The sequence below is a fragment of the Paroedura picta genome, chromosome 12 (assembly GCF_049243985.1).
Source record: "Paroedura picta isolate Pp20150507F chromosome 12, Ppicta_v3.0, whole genome shotgun sequence".
In the NCBI taxonomy this organism is placed as follows: Eukaryota; Metazoa; Chordata; class Lepidosauria; order Squamata; family Gekkonidae; genus Paroedura; species Paroedura picta.
In genome coordinates, this window is record NC_135380.1 from 4707260 (window position 1) to 4731173 (window position 23914).

The 23914-nt window shown below is 49.2% G+C and overlaps 1 protein-coding gene across 6 annotated transcripts in view; it reads left to right on the forward strand.

Annotated features, from left to right (window-relative positions):
• The window catches only part of GRIK4 (glutamate ionotropic receptor kainate type subunit 4), a 352867-nt gene that overhangs the window by 243571 nt on the left and 85382 nt on the right, over positions 1 to 23914 (forward strand). For all 6 annotated transcript variants that reach the window (XM_077305824.1, XM_077305826.1, XM_077305827.1 and 3 more), the window contains exons 6-7: positions 1610 to 1788; positions 10666 to 10719. In XM_077305824.1, the coding sequence (XP_077161939.1) occupies positions 1610 to 1788; positions 10666 to 10719 (233 nt within the window). The remainder of the gene's footprint in view (positions 1 to 1609; positions 1789 to 10665; positions 10720 to 23914) is intronic.

Sequence of the window (23914 nt, forward strand, 5' to 3'; positions counted from 1 at the left end):
AGGGGGAAATTGCTGGGCTGGGTGGGAGGGGGTGGGGGAGATGGTTTCGTGGGAGCCTCTGTCAGTACAAGGTATAATCTGCTGAGCTAGTCATGGGAGAAAAACAGTTGTTTTCCTTAAACCTCCTCAAACCGTCACCTGTAGCAAGTTTTTGTAATTGTGACTTCAATCAGTTAAACCAGGGGTAGGCCAACTGTGGCCCTCCAGATGTCCATGGACTACAATGCCCATGAGCCCCTGCCAGCAAGCTGGCAGGGGCTCATGGGAATTGTAGTGCATGGACATCTGGAGGGCCACAGTTGGCCTACCCCAGAGTTAAACAGCCAGAGAGTTAATCAGCGCAACAAGCTTGTCCCTTGCAGAAGCCATCGATCGGAGGAGGAAAGGCTCACAGAGACCGGGTTCCGGTTATCGGAACCTGAAAGCCTTCTTGCATAGATTTGGAGAGGGTTTTGGACAGAGACGTTTTAGCAATGGCGTGGCATTGCACACAATTGTCGAGCTGAGTTTGTGGCAGCAGATAAAGGATTTAGCGCAATCTGATCAGAGCTCTGAAGCAGAGTCGGTCTGAGTAAGTGTTTGGGTTGGAAACCACCCAGGATGCCAGATTCCTTCGGGGAGTGAAAAGCAAGGCATTAAAAAATAACTTTTAATCCTCACCTTCTTGGTGTAGTGGTTAGGAGCGGTGGCTTCTAATCTGGCGAGCCGGGTTTGGTTCCCCGCTCCTCCACGTGCAGCCAGCTGGGTGACCTTGGGCCAGTCACAGTGCTGATAGTGCTGTTCTCACAGAGCAGTGCTGCCCAGGCTCTCTCCGCCCCACTTACCTCACATGGTGGCGGTTGTGGGGAGAAGATGGGAAGGCAATTGTAAGCTGCTTTGAGATTCCTTTGGGTAGTGAAAAGCGGGGTATAAATACCAACTCTTCTTCTTCTTAGTCTTGTTGTTGTTATTGTTCTGTCACAACTGCCAGCTCTGAGTTGGGAAATTCCGGGAGATTTGGGGGAAGGAGTTAAAACGTGTACAAAGATATCAAAACAACATTGATTGGGAAAGAGAGACGATAAAGGAAATGCCAAAGGAAACAAATAAAAGTCTTCATCTGTTGGTGGAAGATGGCTACAGCCTACAGAAGGGGACAGATGAGTTCCAGAGCTTTGGTGCCTTGAACAAGAAGGTTCTGTCTTGGGTTGCACCCCCCCCCCATCTAACCTCAGTAGTGGAGGCACGAGAAGCAGGACTCTAGTAGTCATAAGGGAATAGGCAGTCCTTTAGGTGTCTTGGTCCCAAACCACATGGCTTTGAAGGTCAAGACCAGCACCTTGAATTGTGTCCAGAAACAAAATTGGTAGCCAGTGTAGACCGGCTTAGACTGACGTGATAAGATCCAGCTGGCAGACTCATTAAGGACAGCAGCCTGATCCCCCATGACCAACCAAGGTGCTGTCAAAGAGGGGCTCTGTATGCAGGCCGTATTCATACTGCAGCATCTTATCATCTTACCATATCCACGCCCACTACCTGGTGCTGGTTACCAAGGCTATAGAGACACTGGGGTGAAGCTGGCGTGTTCCAAGGAGGTCCTGTTTTGACGTGTTTCTCTCGCCCACAGGCCTTCTGAACTTGGAGAAGTTGCTCCGCCAGTTTCTCATCTCCAAGGAAACCCTCTCAGTCCGGATGCTGGACGACAGCTGGGACCCGACGCCGCTGCTGAAGGAGATCAGGGACGACAAGACGGCCACCATTATCGTGCACGCCAATGCTTCCATGTCCCACATCATCCTCCAGAAGGTAAGTGGTGGGGGATTGGCTTCCGTTCACTCAAGTGGGGCTCATGCCTCACAGAGCTGGCCTCGGGGTCACCCAGGCATGTTTGTGGGCTGTGGGGAACACCGTGGAATTATAGCTCATCTCCAGACTAAAGATGAGTTTCCCGGGAGAAAATGGCTGCTTTGGAGGGTGGACTTAATGATGCCAACCTCCAGGTGGGCCTGGGGATCCCCTGGAAACAGCTCATCTCCAGGCAACATAGATCAGTTCCCCTGGAGAAAAGGGCTGCTTCGGAGAGTGGGCTTCAGAGCATTAGACTCCACTTAGACCCCTCCCTGTGCCAAATTCCACCCACTCTTGGCTCCACCCCCAAAGTCTCCAGGTATTTCCCAAGCCACAGCTGGCAACCCTGATGTTCTGTCAAGTTGCAGCTGACTTAGGGCAACGTGTAAGATGCAGCAGTTATTCTGGATGATGTTGATGGCCTCTTGGACAATCATTACGGCCTTTATACAAGATAAACGAAGGAAGGAAAGCAAGGCTTCCCAGAGCCTTTCACAGCTGTTCTTCTAGCTGGTTTGTCTCCAGACATGAGTAATGCCTGGACTAGAACAACTCCGGAATCTAGAATCCTCCTACTCACATAAAATCTGCCATGGATTATTGCAGGCTTTCTTAACCAGGGTTATGTGAAACCCTGGGGTTTTCTGGTGGTTCTCGGTTTCCCAAATGTTCTATATTTTAAAAATGTGTTAAACATCTATCTATGACCATAAATGTTCATATCAACCTGCCTCCCCCCCCCCCGTGGCCAACGATGGGCCTGGAGGAGTGGGAAGGGGAGGAGTCTCAGGTGGGCGTGTCCACAGCTCTGCTTCCCAACCATATTCTGCATGATTGCACCACTTCCGGCATTTCTCAAACCCTGGAGAACGTTTCAGGGGTTTCTCAACCCCTGAAAAAGTTGAGAAAGGCTGGATTATTGAATATCACAACAATCCAAGCCAAGAGGCCTTCAAGGCAAGTGATAGAATCATAGAATCATAGAATCATAGAGTTGGAAGGGCCATATAGGTCATCTAGTCCAACCCCTTGCTCAACGCAGGATCAGCCCTAAGCATCCTAAAGCAACCATCCTAAAGTGGTGGTTGACTTCTTCTGCAGAGGTCTTCCCTGATGGTCTCCTGTCCAAGAGCTGGCCCCAGCTTAGTTTCTGAGATCCGATGGGAACAGGCCACACCCTGCTCCCTTCCCTCCAGCAGTAGCTTTGGAACTGGTTGAGAACCAAAGGATTCTTCAACAAATTAAATGACGGAATCCGTTGCTATGAACGTGGTGATAGCCAGTGGCCTTAGAAGAAAGATTAGAAAAGTCCTTGGATTTCAGTTGTAATGAGAGAAGATCTCCAGTCAAAACCTGAAGACTGGCAACCTTAACCCACAAAAATGCTATTTGCCTTCTACCTATGCAGCTGGTCATTTTATTTTATTTTTTCCCTACGTGTTTAATTGATTTCTTTAAATGTTTGGGTTCTTCCCCCGCCTCTCTGTTCCCAACATATGAGAGTCTGAACCGTGGGGCCCCTTCGGATTTCGTTTTTTGGCAAGGTTCCCGGGCAGTCCATTAGAAGAGGAAACAATATTAACAATTTATGAACAACACTTTGGATCTGCAGCCTCACCGCCATGCTGGGAGCGCAGGCTAGTCGTTCAATAAGCGTGCCGTGGTGGTGCAGAGAGGTTTTGTCTGCTTCCCAGGTCACCGAGAGGCAGAGGCGAGAGGTTTGGAGAGTGGGCCAGCATGCAAAATCCAGTTGTGCTGCATAACAACTTGCCTGGAGACCTGGGGGCCGAACTGCAAACGGTTGGCAGAGTCTAAATGAGCATAGGAGCCGAGCACTTGCTGATTAAGGACAAAATCGATTTACTGAAGAAGAGAACAAGCTGTATAGGAAAGAGAAGGACCCGTCTGTCTGCCTTAGCTGGAGAGAGGAAGCGAACTAGCTAACTGTTCTCAGAAGAACAGGGAGAAACCTAATTCACCAATCCGAGGCAAGAAGGGGAACTATTTTAAATAGGGGGAGTCTCAAAGCAGCCTACTAGCGCCTTCCCTCTCTCTACAATAGGCACCCTGTGAAGTAGGTGAGTCTGAGAGAGCTCTGAGAGAACTGGGACGGGCGCAAGCTGGCTGTGTATAGAGGCAAAGTGGGGGATCCAACCCTGACCTACAGATTAGAGGTTACTGCTCTTAAGCAATATACCACGCTGGCGCTCCAAGTGGTGACATGATAGAGATTTTATGCATTCGGAAGAGTCAGTTCATTGTATTATTTTGGGATTTTGATCTAGTATTTGGGGAGAGGGAGCAAAAGTTCTTTCTATCAGCTCCCTCCACCCCCTCTTTGCAGGACAAGGAAGGATATGCTTCTTTCTTTCTTTCTTTCTTTCTTTCTTTCTTTCTTTCTTTCTTTCTTTCTTTCTTTCTTTCTTTCTTTCTTTCTTTCTTTCTTTCTTTCTTTCTTTCTTTCTTTCTTTCTCTCTCTCTCTCTCTCTCTCTCTCTCTCTCTCTCTCTCTCTCTCTCTCTCTCTCTCTCTCTCTCTTTCTTTCTTTCTTTCTTTCTTTCTTTCTTTCTTTCTTTCTTCAGCTCCCCCATGAGTTCACTGGCCCCTCTGCTTCGTCAGGTGTCTCTCCGAGAATTAAGAAGAGTAGTTTGCCCCTGAGTGCCGGAGGGAGAGTTCCCTGCCACACCTTCCCTGTCTCTGCCAGCCTTTCTCTGACAGTGACGAATGCCTGATTTTCTCCCGGGGCGCAAAGATGGAGTGGGCCATTTGGGGAATGTAAAAAAGTATCTGTTTATAGAAACCCTGGCCTCCTGAGCACGCCACGCCAGAAAGGTTTTTGTATTTGGGCCAAAGTTGCCGATGCAGACGGCTCTTCTTTCGGCACGGGCGAAGGTCAAAACATACATCTGCAAACAGAGGCGGCCCACTTCTCCAAGAGATCAGACAGGTTTTCAGGATGTTAACACAACTCATCCACCGCTGCTTTAATTGCACGTCCGAACATTACCCGAGCTGTGGCTGACTGGGTCTGTTTGTGTGTGTGTGTATGTTTAAGGGACAAATGTTGTGTGTTGACCTTTAGTGTTTCGCCTCTGGTGTGAGGAAACCAAAGCCAAAACATGGTGTTTCTTCCTTCCCCTGCCTCTCTCTCTCTCTCTGCTGAGTTAATAAAGGATCTGAATGAATTCTCTCACTATTGAGGGTTCTCCCTTCATCCTGTTGCTATGGCAATGCAGCACAGCTACACAACCAGCGGTTCTTTTGACACCGTCCCCCTCTCCCCTTCCTTTCTCTGGGGTATTCTCCTGCTGTGACCAACATAAAGATGTCAAGGATTGAAAGGATTTCTCATCCTTTTTGGGGGAAAGCTGTATCCCTATACAACCGAACAGCAGTACAATTTTGGAGGTGGGGGTACATGAGCAGGAAACGTATATACAGGATGACATTTCATCTCCGTTTTTAGAACTAGCCACGTCTCAGGATCAGAATTTCCAGGGCTTTCAGCCGGGCGATCAAAGGAGGCCGGCAAACTTGGCAAAGATGACGAATAGCACAGAGCGGTTTCTCGCAATTCGACAAAGTGGGAAGCAAGCCTTGACTATTGTGAGCCGGAACTTAGCCCGGGAAGGTTGATTTTCGGTGCTGAGAATCAGTGCCGGAATATGCCTCTGATGACCCATGAAAGCTTAGTCTGGAATTTAAATGGTTTAGGCTTTAAGGGGCAACCAGACATTTTAGCCGTGACAGAAACACAGCGCCCCTTCTGCACTTACTAGCTAGAATGTGCAATGCTATAATAAAGTTATGAGTATCTTTTAAACTAGCCTTTCTCAGCCTTTTTACCATTGAGAAACCCTTGAAACATTCTTCAGGCTCACAGAAGCCTCAGAAGCGGCCCGATCGTGCAGAACATGGCTGGGAAACAGAGGTATGGACATGCCCACCTGGGGGCCCGCCTCTTCCTCTAGGCAGATCATTGGCCATTTTGGGAGGGGGGTCGACATGACCAGGTATGGTCATATCAGCCAATAAATGTTTAACAAATTTTGAAAATATATATTAAAAAATAACTAACTCCCACCCTCTTGGGGAAACCCCTCCAGGGCTATCAAGAAACCCCAGGGTTTCACGAAACCCTGGTTGAGAAAGCCCAAAACGATTTTTCGAAGGGGTCTTACTACAGTGGGGTGCATCACTCTGACCTCCGTGACTCTGAAGGGCCTGTGGCCGAGGGGATGCTGGGAGGGAAATATAATGAATGTAAGAGCGTTTGAACTTTACTTCTAAAAGGTAATGCCACTGAAGAACAACAAAATCAGAGTCCATGAGCACTTTTAAGACCAACCAAGATTTATTCAAGGCGTGAGCTTTCGAGTGCAAGCACCCTTCCTCAGACTATGAACTGACCATCCTGATAGTGGAAATACTGACAAAGTGTTTGAAAACAAACATTTTGTAACTCCGGAAACTCGATTTGGCCTTTATGCCTGTTTATCAATTTCAATAAACAACAGACTTCATTGCACGGCCATTGTCGATTCCTCTTTTCTTCTTTTCTACTTTGTTGGGCCGCCAGGAATTCTTTTGGGGTCACCTGGAAGCTGGCAACTCTGTGGCGCCCCTCAGCCGGTACCTGCCTGTCGTAGCTCCTCTCCTGCCCACGTCCGTTCACTCAAACATGCGTTGTTTCTCTTTCCTGACTCCGCCATGCTGAGATGACACAGCGTGAGGCCGTCCTGACACAGAGACAGTCCCTCGCCCTCGGCCTGGTCTCACAGTCTGATGAAGCTCCGGCAACCCAAACCGCCTGTATTTTATCTCTGGGTGCCACAGTGCCTTGCTCTGGCCCAGTCGCCTCCCGGCACCCCTTAGCAAGCACGATCATGGCCTCTGTTTGATGTGCAGAGCTCCAACCAGGCTCTCTTCTCTGGCGCTGCCATTCTCAGACAACGAAACTGCCAAAGTGGCTTCTCAGTTCCTGTCATTTACCCATCACAGACTTGCTTCCTTGACTGACAGCCCCGTCTTGCCTGTCCCACCTGCCAGTGTCTGCGTGGAGAACGGCCAGGGTCGCAGAGGGGGGAGGGGGGCTTTGGGGCTTTCTTTTGATTCCCTGCCCTGGAATGGAAAGCTGCAGACTTCAAAGCAGGCTGGCAGGAAGAACACACAGGCCTGCCCATCCCTCGCTAAAGACCAGGTGCTGAATTTTGCAGGGAAGGCTGCAAGCAGGTTTGGCAGAGAGAGAGAAGAGAGTGGAAAGGAGGGATTGTGACCGAATGGAGAGTGCTGGGGGGCTTCTGCCCCGCGTCAGGATCAACCCAGACTGAGCACCTCCTGCCCCGGCCTCTACACCCACCTGTGAAGTGTAGCTGCTCAATATAGGTCTGTGCTCTTTGAGAACTTCCTGATGCACCAAGTGGATGATAAGTCATCTCAAGAAATGTGGCCATTGTCACAAGCAACCCTTCGGTTCCCATTCTCCTGGCCTTAAAGCAGGGGTAGTCAAACTGCGGCCCTCCAGATGTCCGTGGACTGCAATTCCCAGGAGCCCCTGCCAGCACTGGCAGGGGCTCCTGGGAATTGTAGTCCACGGACATCTGGAGGGCCGCAGTTTGACTACCTCTGTCTTAAAGGATGCCAATCCCCAAGTTGGACCTATGACTCCCTAGAATTATAGACAATCTCCAGGCTAAAGGGATCGGGTCCCCTGGAGAAAACGTGTCCACAGCTGTGCTTCCCAACCCTATTCTGCATGATCATGAAACTTCTGAGATTTCCCAAAGCTTGAAGAATATTTCAGGGGTTTCTCAATGGTGAAAAAAAAGTTGAGAGAAGCTGGGCTCCCCCAAGGTGGCACAGAAGCGTAGATAAAACATTGAATAAAATACAAGGCCGTGCCGTTGTTTGTACGGATCATTCAGGTTTCATTGTGTTTACTTCTTTGGACAGATTCTATAAAGTGATTACATTGTTAGCTGTGTTTGCAATTCCTGGCTACGAGGCAGCATAACAATAATGTAAAGTACGTTTAGTAGAACTGCATTCTAAGCAAAGATCATCCGTTGCAACCTGATACGCCTGGAGGATTATAAATCACAAAAACGTCCCTAACTTCACCGCTGCTGTTTCATTCTAAGGCAATTGCATTGGGAGACCAATAATATCCTGCCTCCTAAATCCCCAGGAGTAGAGGGAACCTGTGACTTGGTCAATAAGGTGCTTTGACAGAAAATCTTAATCTTCAGACCTTTCTGCCAAATGCATAGGAGGCCGCCTTCCGCCCCACCTTATCTGTTTCCCAGTCAGGACAAGACTGAATGTTGCAGTTGGGTTGGTTCTAGTCAAATATTCCCAGTTTCGATTCTGCTTCTCCCTTGTGAGAAAAAAAACCCATTTCCAGGCCCTTTTCCGTGTCCAGAGCAAACAAGAGGAGGGGGGTGTGAGCATGTCAAGACATACAGCGGGGAGCTTGCACAGAGTCACCTCCACCGCACAGCTGTGATCCAGCAGATGAAACCAGCTGCCGCTTTCCATCCCTCCAGGACCACCTGCACCATTAGAGAGGTGAAGGTTCAGGCTTAGAGCAGAGCTGCAGGCTAAAAGGAGAAGCACTTGCCTTATGGCTAGACATCAGCTACCTGCAGAGAGTGATGATGAGTTGTTGCAGGACTGAATCGCAGCAGCTGGTGTTCAACTATAAAACCTCTCAAGGTGCGTTGAAATGCTGATACTTCCCTGTCTGAAAACCTTCTTTGACTAGACCACTGTGCTTGCCTGATCCCTGGAAACAACCTGGGAACATCGCCTCCCTTGGCTTTGGTTGTTTGAAAGAACTGAGTACATTGCTGCAACTTTTCAACATTTTCAACCTGATACCATCACCCAGCCAAGCTATTAATTGCCATTTGAGCCCTGTTGCATTTGAGTCCAAGTGCCTTTGGTAGCCAATACAATAGACCTAGGAGTCCAGGAAAAGCAGCCAGCTAACTTCCTGCCTTACTGCGTCTCATTGAGCTCCTGACCCTTTGATTGCCAAGAACACCTAATTTTGGCACCCATGGCTTGCTTCTAGATTGGCCACTCTATGATTTCCTTTTCGTGTGACGCTTCCTTCTTACTTGCAATTAAGAAAAGTCTTGGGTGTCTCCCCCCCCCATTCTTTCAGAGAGAATCAGTCATATTTATGGAGGATAGGACTTCCAAGGGTGCTTGGCTATTAAAGCTGAAGAGCACATCTATGTTCTGACATCCCTGGCTCAAATTCCACTGAAATCAGTGTGTAACTCTGCTCAAGAGGGCATGTGGCCTCTATATCCTGCTTCTGGCTTTCCAAAACATCTGCTTGGCCACAGCAGGGTCCAGGATGCTGGAGTAGATGAACTGTCCATCTGATTCAACAGGGCTGTTTGTACATTGCCATGAGATGCCTCAGTGGCTTTTAGTAACACTCTGTCTTCTCGGTGCTGGGAGGAAGCAGCAGTGGGAGGGCTCCTGGCGTTCCGCCTCTGCAGGAACCCCGGCCTGTCTGTGTTTTCTCTCGCTTCCCCCAACTTCCTAACGTGGTGGGAAGCTGCTGAACCAAAAGGGAAACACCAAACGGATCAGCGCTGCCAACTCATCCCAGTTGTGGGTGAAGGTGTTGCTCGTTTGCATATGCTAATGCATCAAAGCGTAGCACGTTTAAAATTGTTGCCTTGCATCGTGGCAGGACTAAAAAAAAAAACCCCATCCAGGTGACAAACCCCTAAATAGAGAGAAGCACACCCGCCCTCCTCAATTACAATCAGTCTTTTCGACAGCTTCTCGGCTGGCAAAAAAGCCATTTAACCCTGGGCTGCAGAAAACCCAGGCTGCTGCCAGAAAGTTCAGCCTACCAGGGGCCCGAGAGCATCCTTGAACACATGAAGCTGCCGTATGCTGACTCAGACCCTTGGTCCATCGAGGTCAGTATTGCCCGCTCAGACTGGCAGCTGCTCTCCAGGATCTCAGGCAGAAGTCATTTGCGTCCTTTTAACTGGAAATGCCGGGGATTGAACCTGGGACCTTCTGCATGCCCAGCAGGTGCTCTATCACTGAGTCACAGCCCCTCCCCCTTACTGACCCCTGCTTTGAAGTCAGTTATTAGGTGTTTATTGCTCTGACAGCTTAGGCAATGGATTAAATTGTTTTGGAAACCTTGGAGGAATCTTCCTAGTGGTGGAAGGCACAGTTAAATCTGAAGCACAAGTACTCTGCCTCCCCCACTATGGCTGCCTCCTCCAGATTGGGAAATCCTTGGAGATTTGGAGAGAGGGATGGATCTCAGCTACACAGGATGCTGGGTGAGTTTGGGCCTGGCGACCTCTCTCAGCCCACCCCACCCCACCCCACAGGGTTGTGGTGAGGATAAACAGGAGACAAGGAAATCAGTATAAGCCACTTTGGGGTCCCCACTGAGGAGAGAGGCCTGCTACGGGGTTGCCAGCTCTGGGTTGGGAAATGCCAGGCTGTTTTGGGGGTGGAGCCTAAGAAGGGCGGGGCTTGGGGCCATAATGGCATAGAGTCCCTTTTCCAGAACAGCTGTTTTCTTGTGATGCACTGATCTTTGCTGCCAGGAGATCAATAGTGAGGGCAGGAGATATGCAGCCACCACCTGGAGGTTGGCAACCCAAGTGGAATACCAGTTCATTACCTAAGTGTTGAAAGGATTGGGCTCACAGCAGAAGCCGGCGTTGTCTTCCACCCAGGTTGCATTCAGAGCCCGCAAAAAGTTTATTCCAGGCAGATGTCTTGTCTTGGATGGAGCCAAGTGCTGTTCTGTCCCCTCTAACCTCTCTCCTCCTGTCTTCTGCAGGCAGCGGAACTGGGAATGGCGTCGGCTTATTACACCTACATCTTCACTAATCTGGTAAGACGTTTTCTCAGCTGCCTCGACCCTTGCCTAAGGGCTCTGTTGATGAATGGTGACTTGCTAGAGGTCTCAGGGTCTCTGAGGCGTCTGGCACATCTGGCGGTGCCTCCAAATAGGAGGGAGAGCAGGCAAATCCAGAGGTGTCTCCAGAGGTGCAAACTGGTAATTCTTTTTAAAGGCTTGATCAGCTGTGAAATAGCGAAGATGAGATCCATGAAATGCACCCAGAGACAAGTTTTACGGGCCCTTCCAGCTCTATGATTCTCTGATGCTATTCAGTTTTTCATAATCATTTTTTTTTTGGGGGGGGGGGTTTCTAAAATGTGCAGTATCTTCTAGCAATTCCGGGGTTTTGTTTAAGTCATTGCAAAAGGTGAGTAAAGCAATAATGACTCTGCTAACTTTTGCTTCCATAACAGTAGAGAAACAGTAGAGAAAGGTGTGAAATATAAAGCTACTGGGGGCTAATAGCCTTGAGAGCTCGATAAAGCCTCCATATTTGAAAGCAATCTACCTTTGAATCCCGGTCAAAAGGACAAATAGGGGGACATGAATAGTCTTCATGCTTTGCTCGTGGGTTTTCCAGAGGCTGTAAGTGCCCTCCATCTGATCTGGAAAAATTGCTCTTATATTTTTCTTCTCCTTGTGACCTGGCCCAAACTTCCTTTCTTCGGAATGCCACAAAACACAACCAGAAAGTGAAATATATCCTCATGTGAGGTTCAGGGGGCTCTTTGTCATCAAGAAGTTGAGGGGTATTAACAGGATCCAGCTTGTTCTTGTTCTTATCAAAGCAATGACTTCAGGATCGAATGTGCTGGAACCAGACTGAATTGACAGGTTCCCTCCCCACTGCAGGCCTCCCCCTGTGTCATTCCTCAGAGTACTGTTGTCCCACGACCAGAATTTGATGGAGACCAGTGGCAGGAATAGGGTTGCCAATTTCCAGTTGACGCCCAGAGCTCCCTTAGAATTACAGCTAATCTGCAGACTATATATTTATCATACGGCAGAGTTACACACAGGAAGCATCTAATAATACAATATATGTAGTCAAGTAGGTGCAGTGGTGTGCAAATCATCTCAAGCTTTCAGTGCAATCCATCGCTGGCGGGGAGAGTACAAAGAGCTCCGTCACATCTCCCTGGAAAGCACGACGTTCGCATTCGCATGAGAGATAGGAAATAGTTTGGTGGGCTGTACCACAATCACATTCAGGATCTGGTATTTCTCCCCCTCCCCCCTTAAACAGCAGGTCTGCACAACTGCCCACGCTTGTTCATATGGATATCGGGAGGGGGGGAGGGACACTGATGGCATCCATGTTTGCAACGGTTCATTCCCAAGCCTAGATCAAAATGTTGTGGTTACAGGATTTGCCATCTCCAGGTTAGGAAACTCCTGGAGATTCGGAGGTGTTGGCTGGGGGGGGGGGGGCGGGACAAGGACCTCAGTGGGGTATGAGGCCATAGAATCCACCTTCCAAAGAATCCGTTTTCCCCAGCTGATCTCTGTAGTCTGGAGATGAGCTGGGATTCCAAGCTCCCTGGAGGTTGGCATCTGTACTGGGAGTGGGCGGTCCTACAGAGGAAGGCTCCCTCCTGCCTTTGGAAGACTCAGTCTGGATCCAGCCCAGCACTTTTCTAATCAGTTGTAATTTGGGGCTTTGACACTAAGAGGGCTATTTGGTGCGGCTGCCTGCCTTGTAGAGATTTCAACTGCATTTGGAGCTTCCTTTTAGTTTAACAAAGCCGCCGCCTTTTCAACGGGCGTAGGAGGTGGGGGCTTTCTGCTTTTGGGGAGAAAAAAATTAGGTTGATCTCTGTCTTCTGCGGGTGGGTGGAGGATGTTAATAAAGGGGAATTAGCTACACTTCCCTTTCTGGCTTCTTTGAAATTGACATTCGCTTTCTAATGGTGTAATTCAAGTTTGGCTTTGGGAAGGCGTTGAATCAAATTTCCTTCCTGCCCCTCTTGAAATTAACTTTCCTGAGAAATTTCGCCTGCCATTGGCAAATCCTCCGCGTCTGAGACTCTTCGGGTGGGTTTCTCAATAGCTCCATTATGCCGCATAAATGATTTTTTAAAAAATCTTTCCTTGGCAGTTTTATCTGCGGTGCTTCAAAGCCATTAAACCAAACGTGCCCATCCATCAGGACGGCTTCTGGATTGTCGCCTCCCCACACCCTCCCCAAAACCGAAAGGCCGCTTTGCGCTGGCCGTTTTCTCTGTGTGGCAAAAACTATGGAGTGTGGCCCTCCGCATGGGTTGCCAACCTCCAGGTGGGGCCTGAAGGTCTTACACTATTATAATTTATCAAAAGTATGATAAATAAAATAATTTATCTCCCAGCAGTTTCCCCCCCCCCCCCTTGGAAAAAATGACTGCTTTGGAAAAAAGACACTGTGGCTCTGCAGAGGTCCATGGACTACAATTCCCATGAGCCCTTACCATGCAAAGCCCAGTTGCAGGAGGGAAGAGGGGTAATTAAAATCCCCTGAGAAGGAGGTGTAGGAGAACAGAACAACACAGTGAAGTCATCGGCTACTGAGACCATTTTGTCCTGATTTGCACAGTCAATCAAATCTTCAGTGGCCAGTCAGACTCCCCCGGAGGGCAAGAACCCCACCCACTTTCCAAAAACACTGGGGGGTGGAGGTGCCAGGAAAGGTGTCAGTGACCTCTTGGGGACCTCTGGCGCTGGCTGACACGCTCCCCAGTTCAGGAGGCAGAAGGCAAGATCAAGGTGTCCCATTCTAGGCCAGGTGCTCCTTTGCTGACACGGCCCCCACCACTCTGCCGGTATATTCCTAGGCAGCCCAATGCCCGTTAATGGAGCAGAGCGTTCCATTTCCTGAGATGCGGTTTTCTTTTCGTTTTGACGTCTTTCACGTTAAATATATCATAATTATTATTTCATGGCCAGGGACAATATTTCCATGGCAGAATGCCTTTTAATGGGAGTCACAATTGCTCTCCTGCCTTATAAACAAGGCGTTATCAATCGCTAATAGGTTCGTTGCTGCACAGATAAATGCTGAATTAGAATTTAATGACAGATTTAATTGTATTAGGCAGGGCTTAAGCGGAGGCTGTCGACAGCAGCTGTGAGTGGCCCCTGCGCTTATCTTGTACTCCTAGACTTGCAGGGAGACGTCTCAAAACGGCAGGCGTGCGGTGAAGTCTAACTGGACCGTTTGCACATACGCAGTTGCCAACCTCCACTGGAGGGCTGGAGATTCCCCAGATGTACAGCTGATCTCCAGACGGCATAAATCACTTATTTGTTTATTGTTTGGTTATTCAAAGCATTTATTCCACTTCTGGAGAAGAAGGCGCTTTGGAAGGTGACCAGCACGGCATTACATCCTGCCAAGCGGCATCTCCTGGCTAAACCTCCCTTGGGATCTACTCAGATTTCCAGACATTTAGACCCTGCACACACCCCCTAGACCAGGGGTGGCCAAACTGTGAATTGTAGCCCATGGACATCAGGAGAGCCATGGTTGCCCTGCCCTAGACTAGCCATGTGGTTAACAGCCTTCAGTTAGCACCTGCAGATCCCCCTCTGTTATAATTGTTCTCCGGGCAACAAAGATCGGTTCCCCTGGAGAAAATGACTGCTTTGGAGGGAAGACTATGTGACATTGTATCCTGTGGTGGCCCCTTCCCAAACCAGGGGGATGGAGGTAGGACTGCCTGCACCAGGGTTAGAGATACTCTGAAGATTTGGGGGTGCAGCCTGGGAGGACAGGGACCTCAGTGGGGGTCCTCCCTCCAAAGCGGCCCTTTTCTCCAGGGGAACTGATCTTTCTCTTCTGGAGGTGAGCTGCAATTCTGGGTGATTCCCAGGTCCCACCTGGAGGCTGGCCTCCCTAAGTCCTGCCACCCTAGACTCCACCTGCAAATCCCAGGGTTTTCCAACCCAAAGCTGGCAACCCCGTACACTTCAATGTGCATCCTTCTACGGAGCACTTCAGTACATTCATGGGAACAGTTGTCACTTGAAGGGTGTGAAGCCACACAAAAAAGGAAAGAGCTGCATTGTGTACACCCACTGTGTTGCCATGTCCAGAGAGAGAGAGAGAGAGAGCGCGCATCTGGGTGGAACTGGGAAGAATCTGAGAGTGGCATTTTCAGCGCCACCCACAGAAGCACTGCGTTTTACAGCTCCCGTTCGCCTCAGTGGGGAGCCACATTGTTAAATCCGGCCCCCTGCAGTGGCTCAGAGTTAAAACGCACCATAATGGGCTTAAGCAGCAGTGTCCAAAAGCCCAGGATGAGCATCAGACTAATTTCCCTCCATCCTGCCTGAAGGAGTCAGGAGGGTTAATGCTAACCCCAGGTGGAGGCCAGGTGGGATAGATGAGATCGGACACCTGTTTACAAAGGCAGGTTTGGGGGTAATGAAACCTCCGCTGCCATGGGGCAGGCTGGGAGATTAACTGGAGGTGCTGTCCAACCTGACGGTGCTCTGTAATTTCGGTGAATATTTATGGTGTGTGTGTGTGTGTGTGGCTACGTCTACATGCTCCGCAGGGAAGCGGAGAGCATGCTGTGCGTTTGGGTGGTCTAGAGACAGGAACATATGGAAGAAAGCTAGAAAGAACAGTAATCCAAAGTTAGGGCAGTGAAATAAATAGAATGCTGGAAGCTGGGCAGAAGGAAGAGGAGAAGAAGAGCTGGTTTTGTGTACCTCACTTTTATACAACACAAAGGAGGCTCAAAGCAGTTTACAATTGCCTTCCCCTTCTCTCCCCACAACAAGACACCCTGTGAGGGAGGTGGGCCTGAAGGAGCTCTGAGAGAACTGTGACTGGCCCAAGGTCTCCAGCTGGCTGCTGTGGGGAGGAGGGGGGGAATTATCCTGGTTCCCCAAATTACAGGCCACTGCTCTTCACCATAAACAGAAAAGCTGGTTTTTTTTTAAATCCCTCTTTTTACTACTCTGCCGTATGGCCTCACACCCCACTGAGGTCTCTGCCTTCCCAGAATCCTGTTCTCCTAAAATCTCCAGGAATTTCATAACCCACAGCTGGCAACCCAAGGACAAGCCCATCCTCCAGAGCCACTATTTTCTCTTGGGCAACTGGAGCCCAGTTGTAACAGCAGGAAGTCTGCAGGTGTCCCCTAGAGCAGGGGTAGTCAACTAGTGGTCCTCCAGATGTCCATGGACTACAATTCCCATGAGCCCCTGCCAGCGAATGCTGGCAGGGGCTCATGGGAATTGTAGCCCATGAACATCTGGAGGACCACAGGTTGACTACCCCTGCCCTAGAGGTTGGCAATCCTAAACTTCCTGGGTATCCTGGCCTTGCTTGTGAATATACCACTATTATAAACCAAAGCAACCTTTCCGGCTTGAGGCGATGCATTCTGTTTCGGCCTGAGGCTGTTAATGCAGCGGCCTGGGGGTGGGGTGGGGTGGGGATCATATGCATCCCAAGCGGTTTGTTCCTAGTTTGAGGCTCTTGAGATATGTGACTGGGGGTGGCTCACGTCTTTCCAAGCAAATCGCCATTCCTAGCTTGAAGCCACTCCCTCTGAGCGCGTGCAGAGTTTGCATTAATGACGACAGTTCCATGCGTCTGCGGACAGGGATGGTTTCTACCCTGCTCTGGATGAAATGTCGGACCCCCCCGATGAAGCCACTTTAAAGCTTAGGGCTTAAAAAAAGAAGACGATGCACTCCCTTTTCCACCCTGGTTTATAGATTAATTTAAAGGCCCGCCTCAGACTTCCTGCGTTTCTGACAGGGGCCATTAGGGGAGGGAGGGAGGGAGGAGATGGTGGCTGCAAAACGGAGCAGACGGAAGAGAAATTTAAGGGAATTAGTAATATTTAAATGAGGGAGAGCGAGATAGGAGAGGAGCCATTGAAACTAATAAATCTGGAGGGATTATCAAGCCACTAATGAACCCTCTGAGGGTCTTTTTTTTTTTTTTGCAATCCTGTCTTAGCAGGAGGAAAAGATAAAAATCAGCATGAGGGGGCTTTCTGGGAGAGGGAGCTGCACAAGCCAGGCCTTCTGGGTGGGGGGGGGGGTGCCAAGAGGGCAGAGGAGATGTATATTTAAATGCAAGGATATTAAATGAAAAGGAGATGGGGTGAGGGGGGGGGGAGTCATTTGACGGAAAAGGCAGGAGTGGGGTTGACTCTCTCACATGAGCACGTTATGAAGGCCAGCTCTTCGGAGAGCAGAGAGAGCTTATTACATTGGCAAAGAAGGGTCAGCTGGGAACATATTCTTGTCCAGCGCTCTCCTCTTCCTGCTCTCCCCCCCCCCCCCCACCTCCTCGTTGCACTTGATGGAAATTAGTTCCTTTCCCCCTGCATCCTTGTGGATCTGGGGACGTCACGCTGAAGAGATGCCAGGCTGGCTGCTTTCCATCAAGATCGGTGACTCATCGCGACTTTAAATCCCACTAATTAGACAGTTCAGCGGAGAGAAAAGGCAGCTTGAGAAAAACAGACGGAGACCTCGGGCAGGAGGTTAGGACTGGGCCGATCGGAGCTGTCTCCACCCGGGAGCGGGGGCAGAATGAGTTCATGGCTGCCCTGGAACCCGGTGCAAACGTCTGTGGGGGTCCTGCACGGGTTACATTTCAGGGTACGGGGAAGGGGGTGTCTCTCCGACACCCAAGGACTGGGAAAGCCAAGTAGAATTTTCTCCGTACAGTTTTTCTTGTGGTTGCTACCCGCCCTTTCTCTTCGGGCACATCATCATGAAACGCACAGAAGAATAAAATACGTATAAATATTGTATGCGATAAATAATTAAAAATCTAAAAGTCTGCCAAAGTTCCATTCTGCATTGCCTATTCTGGGACTACAATGGTAAGGAAGGCGAGATGGGGCAGAGAAGCTTGACCAACCCCCAGATGGGGTATAACTGGGCCTTTGATAGGGAGGCCGGTTGAAATCAGTTGTGTTTTTCGGCCTGGTGGAACAGCTGTGTTTTACTAGCCCTGCAGAATCTCTCATGTTTACATGTGTGAATGAGGCCGTGCAGGTTAATTATCTCAAGGCAGAACCTTCCGCGTTGTGAGAACAGTTTGTTGGAGCATGTTTGGCTCAGAGTGTCCCAGTTCTCTCAGAGCTCTCCCAACCCCACCTACCTCACAGGGTGTCTGTTGTAGGAAGAGGAAGGGAAAGATGCTTTGAAACTCATTTCGGTAGTTAAAAGGCAGGGTACAGAAAAATAGCTCTTCTCTTCTTGTGTGAAGATCAGGATTTTGTGTGAACTGCCCTTTAGGCGATCAAAAATAATTCTGTATTTTTACATTGAAGTGAACCGATTTGAGCCGACTGGCCAGGAATGGCAGTATATAAGCAGAATGAATGAATGAATGAATGAATGAATGAATGAATGAATGAATGAATGAATGAATGAATGAATGAATGAATGAATGAATGAATGAATGAATGAATGAATGAATGAGAATTGCAGATTCTTGGGAAAAGAAAACCAAGGGCCTCCTCAGCCATCTTCCAGCAACCTAAATACTTTGGAAGTAATTGTGCTGACCCAACGAGGAGCCTTGTTTTGGTCTTGTGGAAGACCCCAAGCTTCCTAGTCAACTGCAGGAGCCGGATCTCCTGAACTTTGGACTGGCTTGGTGTTTGTCCTCTCGACACAAAAGTTGTGCTGCATCCTAACATCTGTACGACACCAGGTAAGGCTTGGGAGAGTTCTCCTTGCCACTGCTTCCCAAGTATAATGCACCACCTCCTTTCCATCCTCTTCCCTTCCTGAGGATGGGGGGAAGGAGCCCACAAGGGAAGAGTTGCAGGACTGGGGACTCACCACATCACAGGAAGAACTGGCTCACTGGGCATCTTCATGTGCAGACGCTGATGGGGTCCAAAATGGTGGCTATGAATGGAACTGCAGTCGATACATTCCTGACCCGGTTGGCACAGACTGTGTCAGATCTCAGAAGCAGATCGGGGCTGTCCCTAGTCAGCCCTTGAATGGGAGACCCCCATAGGAGTCCAAGGGCAGGCCGAAGGAGGCAATGGCAAACCACCTCTGAAAATCTCTTGGCTCGGTGGCAGTTTCCGCTGCTAGTTCGATAAAAGATGTCGAGTCAGTCTGCGGCAGCAGAGAAAAGGGCAAATTCTGTGCTGAGGATGATTAAGACTATCGTTTTGCATCGTCATGCCTTTGCCTCCATCTGTGGCCCAGGGACGTTTGGTACCCTGCACGCGCTTCTGCTCCCCCAATCTGTGTAAGGGTCTAATGGAGCTGGAAAATATGCCCCGACGGGCAACCAAAATGACGGAGAGGCTGGACCGCTTTCCCTGGGAGGGCAGACTGAAGCGCTTGAGGCTTTTCTGTTCCAGGGAAAGAAGATGGAAGGCCACGGTGGAGGCTAATAAAATTATCCCTCAGGTAGAGAAAGCAGCTGCAGAGAAATTTTTCTCCTCCTCTCCCATATCACTTTATAACTTGGGGCACCTCAGAAAGTTCACTTGAAGTGAAGAAAATCCGTCTTCCCCCAGTGCAGAATGAACTTGTGGGACGGGCTGCCAGAAGACAGGGTGGGGACCACTCTCTTGAGTGCCCTGTTTCTCACCCTTGGAAAATGAGAGGAAAAGCTGGGAGGTAATTCATCTGGGAAGGATCTGCTTGGGTGCCATGATGGGCATTTCCTTTGAACATGGATGTATGAAGTCCCCTCTTGCTGAGTCAGACCCTGGGTCCATGAAGGTCAGCATTGTGTACTCATCCTTGCAGCAGCTCTGCAAGCTCTCTGGCTGAGGTCTTTCTCATCGCCTACCCCCTGGTCCTTATAGCGGGAGATGCCGGGGATTGAACCTGGGACCTTCTGCATGCCAGGCAAATGCTCTGCCACTGAGCCACTTCCCTCCCCCGTAGAGCTAGCCAATCAACCATGTTCCCACAAGCTATTCAGCATCAAAAATCCTTCCGTTATCTTTCCTCTATAATGTGCTCCTCCCGTCTCCCATTATTTTAATATCCTCCCCCTTTAAAATATACATATATCACCCGTCCATCTTCTGACAGCTTCTCTCTTTGTTTAATGGGGATTTCAACTGCAGTTAGACATTCCGCTGGATCGTATATATATTTCTCTTAGGATGTCCTGGGAAGGAGCCGTGTTCATATCGCCTGGATCTCGCAGCCTTCTCTGACGTTTTTTTTTAACCAGATTGGGGAGTGGGGAGGGGGGGGGTCATGCTCGTGACTGGAGGGAAAGAGCCCTTCCGAGAAGCCCCTGGTTTCAGGATCCCCCACTCCCCGCCTCATGTGTAAACCAGTCCAATGCAAAACTGCAACTGCAAAACATTATTATTATTATTATTATTATTTTATTATTATTATTATTATTATTATTATTATTATTATTATTATTATTATTATTATTATTATTATTCGATTTATTGCCCGCCACTCCCTTGCGGCTCGTGGCGGGTTACAACATTCTAAAACCCCATAAAATCCATTAAAATCCAATTAAAACAACTACAGTCCAGCAATTATTAGTTAGCAAGCTAACCCGGCAAGATTGGCTAATCCACTACCCTTTTCCCCTCCTAGCAGGTGGAGAAGGGGGTATTGGTGGTACCCATCTCTAATCCCAATCCCAAGTCCCGAGTCCCGGGGGGGCATAGATGTTAGCCTTGGCCTCAACCGTAAACCTGACCCCTAAACATGGGAGAGGACTGGGAACTCAGAGGATTCAGCTGCAGCGGTCTTAAGCCGTGTCACAGGATCTGCCTTTTGCAGGGGACCTGAAGCATTGCATCGCAAGCTCTCAGGCCACTTCACCTCACCTCATTCAACATGCAGTCCCATTTCTCCCTGATGCACTCCCCACTAAACACACTGTCCCCACCTTGGGCACAATCGCCTGCTATTTCCTTTCCCAACGATGAGAGGCTGAATTTGCATTCTTGGGTATGCTGCGCTGGAGACTCGTTCTCACTGCATCGCTGTGAGATTTAGTCCTGGTGAAGCATGCATTGATTGCACGGTGCAGCAGCTTCTTGGCACAGCCCTGCCTTGTGTTTACGTCGAAATGAATTCAGTGGGCCTTACTCCCGAGAAAGTATGCCTTGGGGTGCATTTTATTGTTGGCCTGCAGCGGTCGGTTCGTATCTGTGATGAAAAGTTTTAATTGAAACACTTAGTTCAGCTGAAATCCCTGACTAGGAACGCCCTAGAATAAAGCAAGTTGTAACTGCGTTGATGCTTGATTTATAATAATCACGAGACAATGTGCAGAGAGGAAATTGTAGAGCGAGGCGATGAAGGTTTTTCATGGGCCTAGAGGTGCCTGAAACGACAAATAGGGAACACAAGAGATTTTGCATGACTCTGAAAAGTGATCAGAGAATTAATTCCATCATTTCTCATTAGGTTTGGGATTCCACCCCCCACCCCCCTTTACGTATGACCTTTTAAAAAAATGCCATTGAGTCACTGCTCATTTATGGCGACCCCATCACATCGAAATCACAAGATATCACAGTCCCACTGTATGCCACCTTCGTCAAAGCCCACCTGGAGTCCTGTGTGCAGTTCTGGAGGCCTCGCTTCAAAAAGGGTGTGGACAAAATGGAGAGGGGGGCAAAGGAGAACGACAAGGATGAGCCAGGGTCTGGGGACCAAATCCTGAGAGGAAAGGCAGAGGGACTTGGGAATGTTCAGCCTGGAAAAGAGGAGGTTGAGAAGGCACAGGTTGGCTCTCTTTAAATATTTGAAAGGTGGTCACTTGGAGGAGGGCAGGGAAAGGTTCCTGTTGGCAGCAGAGAAGAGGACAAACAGTAATGGGTTTAAACTACATGTAGAATGGTACTGGCTCAATATGAGGAGGAAATTCATGGCACAGTCTGAATAGTTCAGCAGTGGAATTGGCTGCCTAAGGAGGTGATGAGCTTCAAGCAGCGGCTGGACAGATATTTAAAATGGATGCTTAGGCAGATCCTGCCTTGAGCAAAGGGCGGGACTAGATGGCTTAAAGGGCCCCTTCCAACTCTAGGATCATACGACTGCCTGCTTCTGTATTGCTATCCTGGACTCCTTCGGTGGTCTCCCATCCAAATCCTGAGGAAGGCCAACTTAGCTTCCAAGATCTGACAAGATCAGGTGAGCTTGGGTAATCCAGATCAGGGCCGTAACCGTCTAACATCTCCGAAAATATGGCCGCATCTTATTATCCAGACAACTTCCTATTTACAGGAGGAATTGATTTTTGCATATACATGGTTTATTATGCAATTATTGATAGACAGCATGTTATGAATGTACTCAAAACATTTTCCCCCCTTAGCACCATAAAGCACTTAGGGTAATCTTATATAGTTTAATGAATAAATGAAAATGTTTTCCAGGCAGCTAAGAGTGATAAATTGACTGAGCAGTTTAGCATTTATAGACCCTGAAGGCCACTGGATTCGCGGAGGGAGGGTGTTACCGCCCAAAGGAATGCTTTCCGCTGCTAGTAAACGCAGAGAGACGGCTGATGGTTGTGCCTCAAGCGATTGGAGCATCTCTGGGGTCAGTGAAGAGACCAATCGGGGATCTCCTTGATAGAACTCTTCTCCTAGGAATGCCAGCCTCCAGGTGGGGACTGGGGATCCCCTGGAAATACAGCTCCTCTCCAGGCAACAGAGATCAGTTCCCTTGGAGAAAAGGACTGCTTAGAGGGGCCAGCCAGCTGCAACCCTGCGTGACTCTGAGGAAGAGGCAGTAATGAGAGTCTAGCTCAGACCAGCTCCTCTGCTTCAGCCACGGCCAAGAGACCCTGCCTCAGAAGTACCAGAACTACCCAGGGCCCCCAGCCCAGAACCTGAGCCACAACCAGGCGCAAGCACCCAGCCCCTCCAGACTCTAGACACCCATCCTGTGGCAGAAGCCCCAGCAGCAGCTGGCTTCCCACCCTCATCTGCTGAGCCTAAAGAGCAACAGTGTAAGAAGCAGCATTTCTTATAGGAAAGGTGCAGGAGCAAGAGGCTAGCTGCACGGGGCACAAGTGGTCTCCGAGATTCTTTGCAGAGTCCAGACTGATGCTGAGGCAGCTGTTCATTATTAGCTGTGTGTCGGGCTGAAAAAAGTGGTGGGAGGCTGAAATCCATTGTGCCGGCAACCTCTTTCCTACCGGACCCCCACGCCTCCAGCCCCTGCTTCCCTGACTGACCTTCGGCTTGTGACTTTCAACTTCGGGCTTTGGCTTATGAGTGAGTGATTTCTGGGTACTGACATCACAGCCACTGTTCTGTAACTACAGTTTTGCATACTCCCTTCTGGGCTATTTTGGCTGCTTGCACATCTCTCTCTACCATGCCTGGAGACTTTATACTCCACTGAAATCCTCCTCTCCCCAAACCCCCCTTCTGCAGGCTCCACCCCCAGAGTCTCCAGATTTATCCCACCCTGGAGCTGGTAATTATGACTTCCGTAAGGGACAGGATTGCAGTCTTTTTATGCTTGTTGTGCGCATCCCCTCCCTTTTCCCTGCAATGTCCTTTCGTAGCCGATTTTAGTTGCCTGAGACCCTTCTTTGTTTGCACCGCTTCCTAATTCTGCAATCCTAGCACTACTGCATTGTTTACTAGACGGCCTCGTGCCGTCTGAGTGAATTTGCTTCTTGTGTTTTGTAACCCACCGTGAGTCTCGGAGGGAAAGGTGGGCTAGAAATGATGTTAAAAATATCTGTTTCCTGCCTTATTGCCTTAGACTCAGGGCAGCAAGCTGCAAACACAATGAAAACAACAGATTAGCAAGATAAGGAGATAAGAAGAACGCAGCCAGATCTGGGGAAACACAATTTAGCCTTCAGCAAAATGCTGTTTTGGAATAAGACCATTTTACACACGTTCCTGAATGCAAAGGACGGACACACACACACACACAGAGACCTCCTGGGGTGGGTGGGGGATGGGGAAGTGGATTGCGAGATCCAGGTTGGAAAACTTCTGGAGATTCGGGGATGGACAGGGAACTCAGTGGGGCAAAATACCATAGAGCCTTTTTCAACCAGGGTTTTGTGAAACCCTGGGGTTTCCTGATGGTTGTGGAAGGGTTTCCCAAATGGGTGAGAGTTAATTCATTTTTGATATGTTTTTAAAATTTATTAAACATTTATCTGGTGCTAGGACCGTAGATGGTCTTGTCAACCCACCCCCAGTGGCCAGTGATGGGCCTGGGGTGGTGGGAAGGGGAG